This window comes from Anolis carolinensis, chromosome 6, assembly GCF_035594765.1.
Source record: "Anolis carolinensis isolate JA03-04 chromosome 6, rAnoCar3.1.pri, whole genome shotgun sequence".
NCBI classification, from domain to species: domain Eukaryota; kingdom Metazoa; phylum Chordata; class Lepidosauria; order Squamata; family Dactyloidae; genus Anolis; species Anolis carolinensis.
Window position 1 is genome coordinate 60,420,810 of NC_085846.1, and position 15,776 is coordinate 60,436,585.

The window sequence follows — 15,776 nt, forward strand, 5'->3', positions numbered from 1 at the left end:
CGGCCTCGAACTCATGACCTCCTGTTCAGAGTGATTCATTGCAGTTAATTGCAGCTGGCTTGCTCTCCCGCCTGTGCCACAGCCCGGGCCCACCCTATGCCCCGATTGGCCGCACGACTGACCTGGAGGACCTCTGTCTTGTCAGGATTAAGTTTCAGCTTATTCACCCTCATCCAGTCCATCACGGCGGCCAGGCACCGGTCAAGGATCTGAGGGGCTTCCTTGGAGTTTGGTGGAAAAGAGTAGTAGAGTTGAGTGTCATCTGCATAGAGATGGCACCCAACTCCAAAACTCTGGATGACCTCTCCCAGCGGTTTCATGTAGATGTTAAAAAGCATGGGAGACAGAATAGAATCTTGCGGGACCCCACAGGACAATGGCCAGGGGTCCGAGCAGGAGTCTCCCAGCTTCACCAACTGGGAACGGCCCTCCAGGAAGGAGTGGAGCCATTGCAAAGCAACGCCCCCAATACCCATTCCGGAGAGCCGTCCCAGAAGGATACCATGGTCGATGGTATCAAAAGCCGCTGAGATGTCCAAGAGAATCAACAGGGTCACACTCCCCCTGTCAAGTTCTCTGCGGAGGTCATCCACCAAGGCGACCAAAGCTGTCTCCGTACCATGACCGGGTCTGAACCCAGACTGTGATGGATCCAGATAGTCGGTCTCTATCAGATACCCCTGGAGCTGCAAGGTGACTACCCGCTCCAGAACCTTCCCCAAAAAGGGAAGGTTCGAAATTGGCTGGTAGTTGTTAAGAACCGACGGGTCAAGGGACGCCTTTTTCAGGATCGGTTTAACCAATGCCTGCTTTAAGGTAGATGGAAAAAGTCCCTGATCCAGTGAGGTGTTTATTATCCCCACGAACCAATTTGCCAACCCCCCATTGGCAAGTTTTATTAGCCAAGATGGGCAAAGGGTCTGAAGTGCATGTGGTCGCTCTCACAGCTCCAAGAATCCTCTCGACGTCATCAGGGTGAACAATCTGAAACGAATCCATTAACACTGGACAAACAGGTGCCTCGGTCACCTCCACAGATACTGCGTTAAGGCTGGTGTCTAAGTCAGAGCGTATCCAAGCGACTTTGTCTGCAAAGTGATGGGCGAACTCGCTACATTGAGTTGTCAGGTGGCAAGGGGCAGCCCCCCCATCACAAGGGTAGAGGAGCTCTCCCACCACCCGAAACAACTCAGCTGGTCTGTTTGTTGCAGACGCAACACGGGCAGTCGAGAAAACTTTTCTGGCTGCCCGCAATGCCGCGGAGTAGGCCCTAAGAGAGGCTTTAGCCTTTGCTCGGTCGGATACGTCCTGAGATCTGCACCAGATGCACTCCAGTCTCCGTCTCGTCCGCTTCATCACAGCCAGCTCCTCAGAAAACCAAGGAGCTGACTCTGCGAGACGATAGCCAATCCAAATATAAGCCGAGGCATCTAATTTTACCACAAAAAAACTGGGAAATCATTGACTCAAGTATAAGCCGAGGGTGGGAAATTTCAGAAATAAAATAAAAAAATTGCATTAATTGGGGCATCAGTAGGTTAAATGTTTTTGAATATTTACATAAAGCTCAAATTTAAGATAAGACTGTCCAACTCTGATCAAATAATTATTCTCATCTACTTCAATGTAAATGTGCTTATGTATCCTTTTAATAATAATAGAGTAAAATAATACATGTAATAATAAATAGAATAGAATGTAATAATAATAATAATAATAGAGTAAAATAAATGTAATAATATAATAATATAATATTATAATAATAAAATAGAATAAAATAAATGTAATAATAATAATAGAGAAAAATAATAAATGTACCATATATTCTCGAGTATAAGCTGACCCAAATATAAGCCAACCAGGATCCTCACCCGAGTATAAGCCAAGGGGGGCTTTTTTAGTCCTAAAAAAGGGCTGAAAAACTAGACTTATACTCGAGTATATACAGTAATTGCAACAGTTAATTTTATTAAACTTGCAGTGCAGCTTTCCAAAAGTATACAACTTCACTAGGTTCCAATGACTACTTCATATGAAGACTGCATAGATACAGCAGGCAAAAATTACACTCAGTCATATCTGAAGCTAACACTCTCATGTATTATGACCTTAGACAAGTATAATGTGATGTAGTTATTGCCACATGAAGCTTTATGGCATAAATACATTAGATGGTACAAAACATCTGCAAACTACCTGTTACCATTCTAAACCACTAACATTCTACCTAATGAACCTACAATGCTAACTTCTCATTTAACAGTTGCTTTTGTTTTTGCAGCCACCCATTTAGCAGGGGTGGATTGTTCCTCTTGTTACTGAAGTACGAACATTCACAGTAAATAGCAACTCTTCATTCTCTGGCTGGAGAAACATTACTTTAATAGATCTGACAAATAATTACAAAATATACTTTGCATCCTGAAAACTAAAACAAAGCTATACTTTCAATGAAAACTATAATTTGAATCCAGAATTTAAACCCTGCAATTATAACTGCAGACTGTATACTTACTCTGCATTTCAATGAGCTGCAAATCAGAGCCGTTTTCTAATCCTGTCAAATCAGTACTTGTGCCATCATTTCTAGAGGCTTTCTGCTGTTCCTCTTCCAACTGGAATTTCAATTTTTTAATCTGAAATAAACATAATTTTAAATTAACGTTGCAAGCAGACCACTGCTACATCTAATAATGAATAGTGCCTATAATCACACGAGTCAAGTGTGCATCTTTTAGACTAAATAACACAGGCAAAATTGAAGGGTGCATTATATTCAATGGCACATTAGAATCGGGCATATAAACCTGCCTGTAACCCTATGTCAGACCGAAGCTGCAACCTCCTGCCAAACTACGGCTGGTCATGGTTCTCAACTGTCCTCATTCATGAGGCCTTCAAAGTCAAGGGGGAGGTTTTGAAGGCCTGGTGAAGGAGGCCAGTTGGAAGGATGCACCGCACCCCCGTCAGGCTGAGGCTCCATCAGACTGGTAGCTTCCCAACTGGCCTCCTTCATCAGGCCTTCAAAACCTCCCCCTCGTGTTTGAAGGTCTTATGAAGGAGGCCAGTACCTCAGGCTTTCCCTTGCCTGTCAGCTTTTTCCGGGGGCACATAACATTTAATAACAAATCTTTTTTTTATAAAGCACAAATTTAGGCACCCCTTATAATCAACAGGGCATTATACAGGCAGTCCCCAAGTTATGAACACGATAGGGTTCTGTAGGTTTGATCAATTTGTATGCAAGTTGGAACAGATACATTTTTAACTAGTATCTGCTGGTCTTAATCCCCTTCCCAACTGCCATCCCCTCTTCCTTTTGCCCTTCATTAGATTTATACCTTAACCAATTAAAAAAGTTTGTTATTGTTGTTGTTAAGATCCCTAGTATAGGCTTCAACATTCCTTATTACACTGTTGGGGAGAGGGCATGTGTATGTGTTACCTGTGACAACAATTCTTCCTTTTCTCCTGCAAGTTTTCTTAGCCTAATATCTGTTTAAAAATAAAAAAAATAAAAATCAACTCTTCATACAGCAAAACATTTTAATGCACTTTAGCTTGAGTTATGAAAAATCACAAAGAACAAATCTCTGTGGTACATCCAAAGATAAGTAAAACTGCTCCTATCCAGGTCTCATGTAACTAATATTTACCTATACACACTGAAATCCAAATTTACTCATGTTTACCTAGTGGTCCTTCCCCTGCTGATTCCAAGACCTGGGCAGCTTCCTGTGAAACAACTGTTATTGACCCAACTAGTGGTTCATGGTTGACATCCCCATTTGGAGTGCCATCAGGGATTATAACTAATCCATGTTTCTGCAAAAGGAAAAGCAAGATTAATATTACCTAAGAGAGAGTTCAGTTTAACTGACATTGGCACAACAAAGAATAATAACATCACTGTTCATGTTTTGGTAAAAAGAAATGGTATTTCACTCTTGATTACATCATCCTCCAATCTACTATTATTATATGCTTCATGTCTCCAATCTACAATTGTTACATGCTATTGCTGCTAACATACCTCTCCTGTCTTCATTGTTTCCTTGAGGTCAGCCAGCTCATCTCTGAGCTCATCTCGCTCAATCCTAATGCAGTCAAAGTACTCTTTTTGTCTCTCTAGAGCCTGGATACAGGCAGGTATGCGCAAAGAAAACAGCATAGAGAAAGAATGTATAATAGATAAGCAAGATTCTTTTTGCAAATGAAAGATAATCAAATGAGCAAAAAGTGAAGTTAAAAGATGAAAATTGAGGTTTACAAAGTCCTGTGTTTGCCACAGTAGTTCAAGTGTGGCACAAACAACCCACAGTTACCATATATCTGGCAAACATTCAGCCTCTCCAATTCATTAAACTTGGGGGACTAAATACCTTAAAGGCACCAGATACTATCTAAGCTTGGAAGCTAAGCATAGTTAGTATGTGGATGAGAGATGGCTAAGGAAAACCAAGTGCTAAAGGCTATATTTCAGAGGAAGGAACTAGTAAAACCAACTCTACTCTTTGCACAAGAAAACCTCAAAAAATTAATGGGGCCGACACAAGTCAACAGGAAACTTTGACAGCACACACACTTCAGTAAATTGCTTTCGAAATTATGAATACAATTGTAGGATAATATTTGTAAAATAGTGACAGGCTTTCTGCCCACCAAAGAGATCAATGAGCCTAACAATATAATGAAGTACCAGTGATAGTGCCATTTATAAAAAGTCTCAATAACTTGCTATCTAGTTTAACAATCTACATAAATTATATATTGCTGTGTGTCTTCAACTCCTTTCTGAAAGTGCAGTTCGAAATGATATGTACAAACTTCCAGTGGCCATTGAATGGGAAGGAGGCAGCCTGCAAGTCTTATTTAATATCTATTGAACTTATGTACATTGTAAGCCTGAGGGCAAATTAACATTTTGTAAGGCGCTCTGGGTGCCTTTTTGGTTGAGAAGTGGGGTAAAAATCCCCCCCTCTCTACATATTCTCTCACTGTCTTGAACATAGGATCTTCCCTGACATGGAAAGTAAAAGCCAAGGTACTGTATATTTAATGGCAAAGCATTATATTTATGGGATTTTGTTTTGAACAGTTTATTACACAGAGAAGAGGGGATGCCTGACCCTTGATTCCACTCTCGGAGAAACTAAAACTACTTGAAGTATAGTACTCTGAACATGCCCTAAAACACTGTGTTCTGTTGCAAACCAAAATTTATACTGTTAACAAGCTGTACCACTCTTAAATATCTGAAACTAGACTAAGGGTGTGTCACCATTCATACCCTTCACAAGTGTATAAGTGGGCTCTGCAGGTTTTCCCCTTCTTAAATGGATTCACAGTCTCACTGAAATCAATAAATATTTAGTGACCCCTGTTTGATCCAACTGATTCTAATGAGCCAAAACTTGTCTCTTCTCTCTTGACCCGAAATGCTTTTGAGGGTGGTACCTAAGTCTACAGACAAAAATGACATCTCCCTTCAAAATTATTAATTTTTACTTAGTGAATAAAACTTATTTGATAGAACTAATACTGAAATCCAAAATATCAATGCTGGTATCTATCAGTATAAATGGAACAGTCATTTCAATGCTCATATATATCATTATTTTGTTTACAATGTGCTGATGCATGATTCATACTGAATGCCATTTTTACTCACTCTCTAATATTGAGAAAGAAATTCAGTCAAGAAACTAACAGGCTAAGTTTAACTTGTTATATTAAGATTCCTATCTGCAATTCCCAATTTTACCCAGAAACTACAAAGATTTCTAACTTTTATAGTAGTCTTGCTTAAGTCACTCTTCACCTCCAGAATTAATCTCATACCCCAATTTTTTTATCTTTCCAATTAACTGTCTCCTGGAGGTCAAACACCTCTTTGGTTACAGATTCTATTTTCTGCTGCAAGCGTTGGTTCTCCTGCAGTAAACACAGGGAAGAGAATAAAAGAAGAAGAAAGACAGGTAAAGAAAACTGCAAAAAGACAGAATAAAGTGAGCAGATAAGTCAAAGGAACACAAAAGGTGAAAGTTATGAATAAAGGCTTATTCGTAAGAGATTTTTTCCCCCTTTCCTTAAACACCCTAAATAGAATAGAGTAAGTCATATTTTAGTGAATTATAATTTTATAATTCCAGTGAATTATAAAAAGATCCCATGGAGTTGCCATAAGGCAACAGGCAACTTGAAGGTGCATACATATAAAGTTATGTAACCACTTACTGAAATGATTCCTGGAATAATACTAATGCCCTTTATTAGCTTACATTTACAGCTTCATATTCACTACCACCATCTTAACAGAAAAGTGTACAAAACTAAAAGTGATATTGAAAGATGGTGAGCTGGGCATTTCTGTTTGTCATGGTTCAAACACTGAATTGATGAAGAAGGAAAAAACATACTCTCTTTTCACAAGTTCTCAAGTGCCAAAAGTGGCATTTGCTACAATCCTTCTTGGGTGATACTTCTTTAGAAAGTAAATCGTAACTGGTTCACTGAGGTTTACACTGAGAACTCTCTACACGTGGAGACTTACCATGCTGAACAAAAATAATTTTACTACTTTTCCTTCTCCCCAAAGTTTAAATATATGAAGATAGGCGAGGAGGGTTTATATATAATCTTGCTTAGAATGAAAAAAGGTCATTTTGTTAATAACAGGGAATCTACAGGCTTTGCCTTTACTGAAGAGAATGAACCTAAATTCTGGATTTCAATCCAAGGAGATTTCTCCAATAAAACACATGAGATTGCTGCCTGAATTAAACTGGAAGGATTCTACAATATGCTTTGACTGGAGGCACAAGACATCATTAATTTCAGGAAAGAAAAATTGGGTCCCAGATTATATGGAAATCATGTTATAGAAAGGGTCTTGGAATGGATCTCTCGTGTAATATGAAGGCCTGCTGCATATACAGCATGTATCATGCATGTTGATTTGTACACCAAAATAATATGTTTTAATTCAAATTATTGTAAAACATGAATATGTACCTCAATTAATTCATCTCTTTGGCGAATACCCTCCTTAAGTTCATTGACTTTATGCTGCAGAACAGTGCACGAGTGTTTTTGTCTTTCCAATTCCTGTATCAAACAAATATCAACAAAGCAGTTCAAGCTGAATTTTAACAATACACTTAGCCTAAACAACATGAGATTTAAAAACAAACTTGACATGAACATCATATTTTTGGTTCTTAATTTGTGTCCCTTGGCCTTCAGCAAAATAAGACTAGCTCAGATAGATATCAGCTTGATTTAGGTGTTCTGGCCACTTCCCAACACCACCTCATAGCTCACTTCTGCAGGAATGGTCTAATTTCACGACAAAGCCAGCTGTATTTTCATTGTAAACATTCAGTCACTTTGTGATGTTCCTAGCTTTAAAGCACATGAAAAATACCTGTCAATTTTTGTAAAACGCATTGTAGATCACTTAACAACCTTTGAAGGATTTTCTGACTTTTTCTCTACCCGTCCATTTGCTTCCCATCTTTCTATCCCCACCTGATCATAATCCTCTACGTTTTTCTCTGCTCATCCATCATCTTACTTCCTGTCTTTCTCCACACACTCATGTTGACCCTCTGCCTCTTTCTCCCATCGTCAGGGAGCATGTGAAGTTTGTGAACACAGCAAAGGGAAGGAGACAGGGAAGGTGGCCACAGTGACTGTGCCACCCAGCCTCATCAGCTAACACAGCCAAGTTAATGGTATCATCAGTGAAAAAGGCTCATGCAATACCAAGAAGACGAGGAAGAGCAAACATCCCACAGGCCAGGAACTGGCAGAGCAGCTGAGGTGACAGAGGTGTGCAGGTCTGCTTTTCCTCCTTTTATTTATTTATTTATTTGTGGTACTTTTACCCCGCCTTTCTCAATCCCGGAGGGGACTCAAGGAGGCTTCACAACATGGCAACAATTCAATGCCTTTAAAAACAGAGTACAAAAACCACCAATAAAATAAAACCTTAAAATACAATTAAAACAGTTAAAAGTGTTCCTCTGGACATTGCATGCCACATGTGTCTATTTCATTCACTCAACACCAATGACACTAATAGCTTGGGTCCAGTTTATCTGAAGGACTGTGTCTCTTTCTATGAACCTGGTAAACATCTACAATCTACTGGGGAGGACCTTCTCTCTATCACACCACCCATTCAAGCGCGTTTGGTGGAAGCACAAGAGGGCTTTTTCGGTGGCTGCTCCCAGACTTTGGAACTCTCTCTTAAGAAACACCAGGTTAGCCCCATCCCTGCTTGCCTTTTGCAAGAAGTTAAAGCGCTTCTTTGCCATCAGGCATTTGGGGGGAATGGGGCCACACTGCTAGGGAGGATGTGGGTGGAAATTGGGGAGCATATTTAGTTTTTAAAGTAATTTTAATAGTACAAGTATTTTATTGTAGCTTGACTGTGTTTTAACTCATATCCATAACACAAATATTAAGTTGTTTTCCCCCATGTTTTAAATATATTGGGTTGTGTCACGTTATTGTAAGCTCCCTTGAGTCTCCATGGGGAGAAAGGCAGAGTAAAAATAGTACAAATAATAGTAATAACAAAAACAATAACAGTATGGCGATGACCACTGCCATCTCCCACATTCACTCGATAACCCCAAGATAGGGTCCTGGAGATATGATCTCTTTTTTGACTGGGGTTGCACCCCTAGACCCTGTGAAAGAGGAAGGCCAACACTACTACAAACTGATTTAATAAATTACTCTGAAGTAAAAACTAGCAGGATTTAAAACTGTTAAAAACATTTAAAAAGTAATGTAATTATTCACCTGTGAAAGCAAAATAGACAATCTTGACTACCATTTAATAATCTACATGATACCAAACAAAGGTATAAACATGCCTATAGATCTGCAAATTACTGAATTTAAAGTATTTCTGACTCTAAATTTGCCTGGGGAGAGGTGGGGGGGATTAAGCTGTCCTAAGAATTACTGTTGTGACTAATCATAACATTTCTACATCATTTTCATTAAAATATCTTACGTATATTGTTTAACTAAATACAGATATTTTTATGTCCAGCTATTCACAGGGAACAGTTAGCCTCCATTATTATAACCATCAACATAAAATTTGGTACCTTTGATTTTTCTTCATTTTCCCTGTAGTATTCTGCTAACTGTTCTTCTCTTTCTTCAATTACATCCTTTAGAGTATCTACTTGATATATCAAATTGTTCTTCTCGTTATCTAGCTGGGCATTAGAAACCATTGCTTTCTTGTATTTTTCTTCAACTTCAGCAAGCGATTCCTAGATATATATTTGATAATTGGTATCATTAAGACTACTCAAAGAGTTAACAATAACACACATGACAACATGGCAAAATGGACAGTGTTAACTGATTTTTTTAAAATGATGATATATGTATATTAAAATTAAAATGAATGTATTCACAAATTCAAAAATACTTTCACTATCACTAAGTCTGTTATTTCCAAGAGTTTATTTAATACTATGTTATTCTATTGTTAAGCAAACCAAGCAACATAGCTCTGGAAGAACACCCAAAGAAAAATAATTTCAGAGAAGCAGTCCTGTTAGTCTGTTGCAACAAGAACTAAAAGGATTCCTTTTTTAAAAAAAAGAGTAACAAATATTTTAAAGTACAAGCATTTTTGAAAGAAGAGAGAGGGTTTTTTTAATGGCTCCTCCCAGATTTTGGAACTCCCTCCTTAAAGGAACTAGGATGGCTGTCTCTGTGTTCTCCTTTGCTATGAAGTAAAAACATTCCTATTCCGTTAAGCTTTTAAAAATTGACTATAAAGAACTTTTAATGGTGTGCTGTGCTATTTTGTTGGTTTTTATTTATTTTTACTACATTTAATTTTTGTAATATTATACAGGTTACATAATTCTTTTAAAATAACTTTAAATCATAATTTATATTGATATTTTTGTAGGTTTTTAATCTGTACTGGTGTTATTAAATTGTAAGATACCCTGAAAACCATTATTGTGGGAAAGGCAGAAAATAAATGACTACAACAACAACCAGATTTAATAGACTGAAATCGAGACGAAAATATGGTCCTCTCTTCCACTTCATACAGGATGCACAAGTTTCCTTTAGTATCCTCTAGTACACTGGTTCTCAACCTGGAGGTCCCCAGATGTTTTTGGCCTTCGACTCCCAGAAATCCTAACAGCTGGTAAACTGGATGGGATTTCTGTTAGTTGTAGGCCAAAAACATCTGGGGACCCCAGGTTGATAACCACTGCTCTAGTAAGTGGAAGGGTTTGCTTTCAGTGCAAACACTGTAATACATTTTGAGATTAAGTAATACAAATTAGACATTTAAACACATTGTTTTATAATAAAAATAATTCTATAATCAAGAAACAAAATCCACTGTTTTTGTTTGTTTTTGTCTTCTTCATAGGAATATATTTGCTCCATCACAAATTTGAAGTGGCTGAATGTTCATTAATTTAGAAGCAAAACTGGGGCTACATAAAAATAAAGTACTGGCTGTGCCCTGTAACAAATGCACAAGTTGATGATATTTTTTAAAATGATATTTGATTTGCCTGATAGACACTTGAATTCTTATACAATGTTAATAACTGCTGAGCCAAAAAGAAAAAGTAAAGAAGAAGGGCACACACACACAGTATTATAGGAATTAGAGTTGACATGGATTGTATCCAGGCATTCAATTGAGGACAAAATGATCATGTAAAGAAAGGGACCAGAGTGACACTCAGTAGTAACACTCAGTAACAGTTCCTTGGATGATCATGCTGAGGCAGACGAAATGGCATTGAGTGATGAAGCGGAAACTGTGCTAGTTATAAGCACCAGTAGAAGCGAAGTTCTTGCCAAAACTCTTACATAATAGCTATAGAAGGTTTTGGACAATGAGCTGCATAGGTGCAAATAACCCATTTGTGTGAGTCAATTTCTAACCACATGGACAGGTCGTACATATAGATAGCTCTGTCTTCATTAAATTTAGCCTATTCCCTCTTGTGCTTTCAAAGTCTATCAACTCGAAAGATCAAATGTTTGGGTATCAGTTAAAATGCCCTTAACAAAAAGGGAAAGGAAGAAATTAAATTAGGGGAAAGTGACCCAAAAAAGCCATTAACTGCTAAAGTATTTGTCTATTTTTAATTTATCCATGCCTTTCCTCCAAAGTGGGATCCTTAAGGTAGTTTACAATGATTTAAAAATAGATTCATTTGAAATCTTCTTTTGCAACAATTAAAAAAAAGAATTAAACATCAGTATTATTTTAAAAAGTCATGATTAACAAACTGACTATAGTAGTTGTAACAAATATCATGGAGTAAGGAACTTAACTGGAGGTATGGCTTTTTCGATCGGGTATCACATGCTCTCCATCCCCATAACATAATTGGTTTGGGCCTAGAAGACTTTTAGTAATATTAGTATAATTGAGAAAAGGTCCCTCGAGAGGATGCTCTTTATCATTTTCCCCATCCCTTGAAGCTTGATTTATATATAAGTCCTCTGCTCTAATTTAGCTTAAGCCCTGAAAGAAAATACTTCTAGGAAGAACGGGATGCATTGTCTTGTAATATACACAAAAAATATATTACAAATGAATTTATTTTCTGAAAACAAAAACTAGCCAACATTTTTGGAGCTGATAAATAAAAAGGCCAATTTCATAAGACTGGCTTTATTTTTTAAACTGCACATTATATTTACATGATTAAGTTCCTGAAAAGTACAGAGCATTAGTGTATGGTGGCCTGCTGAAGTCTTAGCTTCGCTTCCAAACATAATTTGATAGAAGAAATGATGCAGTGCAAGACATGTCCTGCCCCAAAGTATTTTTCTGCAAGAGACAAGAGCACACTGTGGGAAAGGAGCGTGATATAGCAACAACATGCTCCTTTTGCAAGGTAACTAGCTAGGTAAAGGTAAAGGTTTCCCCTGACGTTAAGTCCAGTCATGTCTGACTCTGGGGATTGGTGCTCATCTCCATTTCTAAGCCGAAGAGCCGGCGTTGTCCGTAGACACCTCCAAGGTCATGTGGCCGGCATGACTGCATGGAGCACCGTTACCTTCCCGCCGGAGCGGTACCTATTGATCTACTCACATTGACAAATTTTTGAACTGCTAGGTTGGCAGCAGCTGGAGCTAACAGCGGCCGCTCACACCGCTCCCGAGGTTTGAACCTGGGACCTTTCGATCTCCAGCTCAGTGCTTTAACGCACTTCGCCACCGGTATAACTAGCTACACACTATAATTATGAAATGGGTGTATCCAGTAGTGATGTCCTATTTGATTCATGATTACTTAACAAATGGCAGAGAAGAATGCAAATGGAAGGCAAATAAGACAAAAAAAGGTTGTGAAGGTTGATAGATTTAAAAACGAAGTCCAACAAAAGAGATTTGTCAGAGTTTCGGCAAATCGGTATTCATTATGAACAAAACAGAAGAAATGCTGAATATTTCTTAGTTGCTCTTTGTGTTTTCATTTTAAGAAGGGGGTACTACAAGGCACAAACAGTTTAAATGTTATAAACAGTCCAAAAGCACATCACAGCAACCATAAAGAGTAAGTAAAAGAAACTAAAAATTAATTAAGAGTTAACATGCAAAGAATTACTGAACTGAGAGGAAACAACTTATGCACCATTAATCAATGAAGATAGAAGTACAAAGTAATAGAGGGATAAATTGAGATCATTTCCTCTTCAGATTAAAGTGAAGAACTGATAAGTGGACATTACATAGCTATATGGAAGCATCACACTGAGTAGTAACTGCTCTATATAAGATATAAGGGGAAACTTCAAACTGTCCAGGGATTCGTTTCCTGAGTAATTTTTGTTATTTTATCATTTGGGTAGCTTGAAACATCACAGTCAATCCCCGTATCTTCTTTTGCCATTCTCTGGCTAAGAAGTTCCTAATATCTAAAGTTACATAAATAAGACCTTATTATGGTAACCAAGGTCAGGTTGCTATAAGAAGGAAATCCAATCTTCTCTAAGTAAGTTTCACAGAGTCAGGCAAAATTTATTCTTGGCTCTACAGAAGCTAATGTAAATAAGTAATTTGACTTGAGCCTACCAGTTATCAAAAATCTTTAGAATATTTATTTATTTACAATATTTATTTACAATACTATTACCTCGCCTTTCTCACCCTGGAGGGGACTCAACGTGGTAAGAAGATGCTTAGAACTGACCTTTGAAAAAAGAAACTGCACAAAGGAGAGCACCCTAAATACTTACATAATAGATGGCACAATTGAAAACTACGTGGTTACAAGGATAGTTTAACTAAATGTTTCCTGAAACAAACTGATTTTTGGCCTATGTTTACTATCATTCCAAACTCAACTGTTTCTGTTCATTAATATCTAGTTGCTACTATTCATCTTTAATAACCACAGAAAAGCACCAACATTGTTTATACCATTTGTGCTAATGAAATATGCTCTAGATTAAATATACTTTACTGTGCTCTGTCATAATTATTACTTCTAAGCATCACAGAAAGTTCATTAGCAGATATCTAAATTCATTATGACCCATTGGGTGATTAGGTTAGGCACATGCTTAAAAAAAGTGATATGTTAGTAAAGCTGGGTTAATGACACTGCCAAAAGCTCCATTACCATGTATTATCATTATCATGCATACTGAGGATAAACCCTGATACCTTTAGTTCTTTAAGTCCCTGCATGTATCTCCCCTCTACATCTTGTATCTGGTCCTTAAGATCATAGATATCCTGTAGGACATAGGAATGAACCACTGCATAAGAACACCACAGAAAATCTTTTTATGTCTATTAAAGAGGAATTTAGCTTGCGTGTGTTTTACTTGGGAAACGTTAACTCGTTTTTCTTCTTTGTGCAGTTGACTATAGTACGTGGGTTTCTAATTCTCTGAGTGATATAAAACTAAATCAGTGGCCAAAATTACTGTATGTGACTCTTGTGAACAAGAATCTTTCCACAAGTGTAGTTCATTCTAAGCTAGCAGAATACAGCATAATTACTGTTCTGCTTCTTTCTTAAGGATAATCGTCATTAGAAATCTGCAATTTTGTGGAAAACAACCAAGAATTTTAGCCAAATTATAAAGATATCTAAAGAACTTCCAATTCTGTCATTCTATGATTCTATGAAATCAATAAATTGAAAAATAATTAAAAATATAAATAATCTTAGTTCTAAACTGTCAAAACTAAATACCGAAGCTCCCTAGGAGAAAAGAATACTCTCATAACATTTCTTTTAAACATACATAATTCCTTATCCTGTGTGCACCACTGACATTTTTAGATTCAGAGAATGCAAAACATTTTTAATTACATAAATATTCAATCTCACATAAAACTAAAAATTTACAATTCCGAAAGTATTCTATGAGCATTTAATTGGGAGTAAACCTAAAGATATCAATGTAATTTGCTTCCATTTAAAAATTTACAGTTCTCATGACTAAGAGAATTTGGACTTGTGTACTAAACATTCACCCCATTCTACAGGGTTAATCCCAAAAACCCAAAATTAATAGTGGGTCTTGCAATCTTAGAAATGTAATCCTCTGCAAATAAATGAAGATATCCTTTCATTTTCAGTCAACAACGGATGCTCACCCGCAATTCACTCAAGGAGGTATCAGGATCCACCAAACTGCTGGTATCTCCACTTCCCCGTCTAGATGAATTTCCACTAAGAGGTGTTGCTGAATTGCGAGATGCTGGCTAAAGAAAAAAGGCCATGGTGTTAAAATTGCAGAAAATCCCCCAAATAAAGCATGCAGTTGATGTTTCCACATATAAATAACATTGCTTCATTTCTTTAAAAAAAAAACTGCTCACAGTGAGATTTGTTATTGTACCTATAAAGGTAGATTATTCAAGTTCTCACAACATTCATGAGCTTTTATGATTTTTTTTCCTGTTTTGATCCATCTCTGCTCCAGGTAAGATGTACTGGATTTATTTAAAATGTGTCTTTCAAACAGCAATAGAAAATGAACAGTAGGCTTGTCATAGCCCTTCCTACACCAGGGGAAGGAAACTGCAGTTAAACTGGGGGCCACTTGGGGGCAAGGTTTGCATAATTCAGCTGAAGAGGGCAGTTTGTGGTCTTTTTCTGGGTATATTTTTATTTATGGGTACATTCTTAATATGGCAGTCTGATATGTTATGGGTATATCTAGGAGTAAGCATATTACAGCTATATAAAGTCCCTCCACTGGTTGTCAATTAATTTTTAGGCAAAGTTGATTTTGACCTTTAAAGTCCTATATGGTTTGGGTCAGGTTACCTACAGGATGGCCTTCTCCCATATAATCCTCCACAGACTCTTAGGTCTTCCAAAGGATGTTTACTTCAACCAGACAGAACTCAACTAGCAATTGTCATCCAGAGGATCTTTTCATAGCTGCCCCTAGAATGTGGAATGTTATTTGACCTATCTTTTCCAGACAATTTTAATCCATGAATTATACATTAACATGTTATTAGTATTGGTGTTCTAATCTTTGTTCAATATTTTTAATACAAGCAGTCCCTGTGATACGAATATCCGGCTTTACGAACAAAGCATAGTTATGAACGGGCCTCTCCCCTCTTTCACTGCCATGAAATCTTAGCGCTGAGCCAAAGTGTGTCTGTATCTCTCCACACACACCCCTTTCCTTTTTCTTCCTATTGATTTGTCTCCAAACCCCTTTCCTCTTTTCTTTCTATGGATCTCTCCAAATCCCATTTCCCTGTTTCTC

General features: G+C 37.5%; 1 protein-coding gene across 23 annotated transcripts in view; it reads right to left on the reverse strand.

Annotated features, from left to right (window-relative positions):
* lrrfip2 (LRR binding FLII interacting protein 2) overlaps positions 1-15,776 on the reverse strand; it is a 66,500-nt gene that overhangs the window by 8,433 nt on the left and 42,291 nt on the right. For 13 of the 23 annotated variants that reach the window (XM_062983974.1, XM_008112802.3, XM_008112803.3 and 10 more), the window contains 9 exons: positions 14,644-14,751; positions 13,699-13,770; positions 9,129-9,299; positions 7,015-7,107; positions 5,842-5,934; positions 4,034-4,135; positions 3,693-3,825; positions 3,446-3,495; positions 2,516-2,636 (listed from right to left, as the gene is read on the reverse strand). In XM_062983974.1, the coding sequence (XP_062840044.1) occupies positions 2,516-2,636; positions 3,446-3,495; positions 3,693-3,825; positions 4,034-4,135; positions 5,842-5,934; positions 7,015-7,107; positions 9,129-9,299; positions 13,699-13,770; positions 14,644-14,751 (943 nt within the window). The remainder of the gene's footprint in view (positions 1-2,515; positions 2,637-3,445; positions 3,496-3,692; positions 3,826-4,033; positions 4,136-5,841; positions 5,935-7,014; positions 7,108-9,128; positions 9,300-13,698; positions 13,771-14,643; positions 14,752-15,776) is intronic. The other 10 variants (XM_008112804.3, XM_062983980.1, XM_062983978.1 and 7 more) reach the window with 5 other exon arrangements.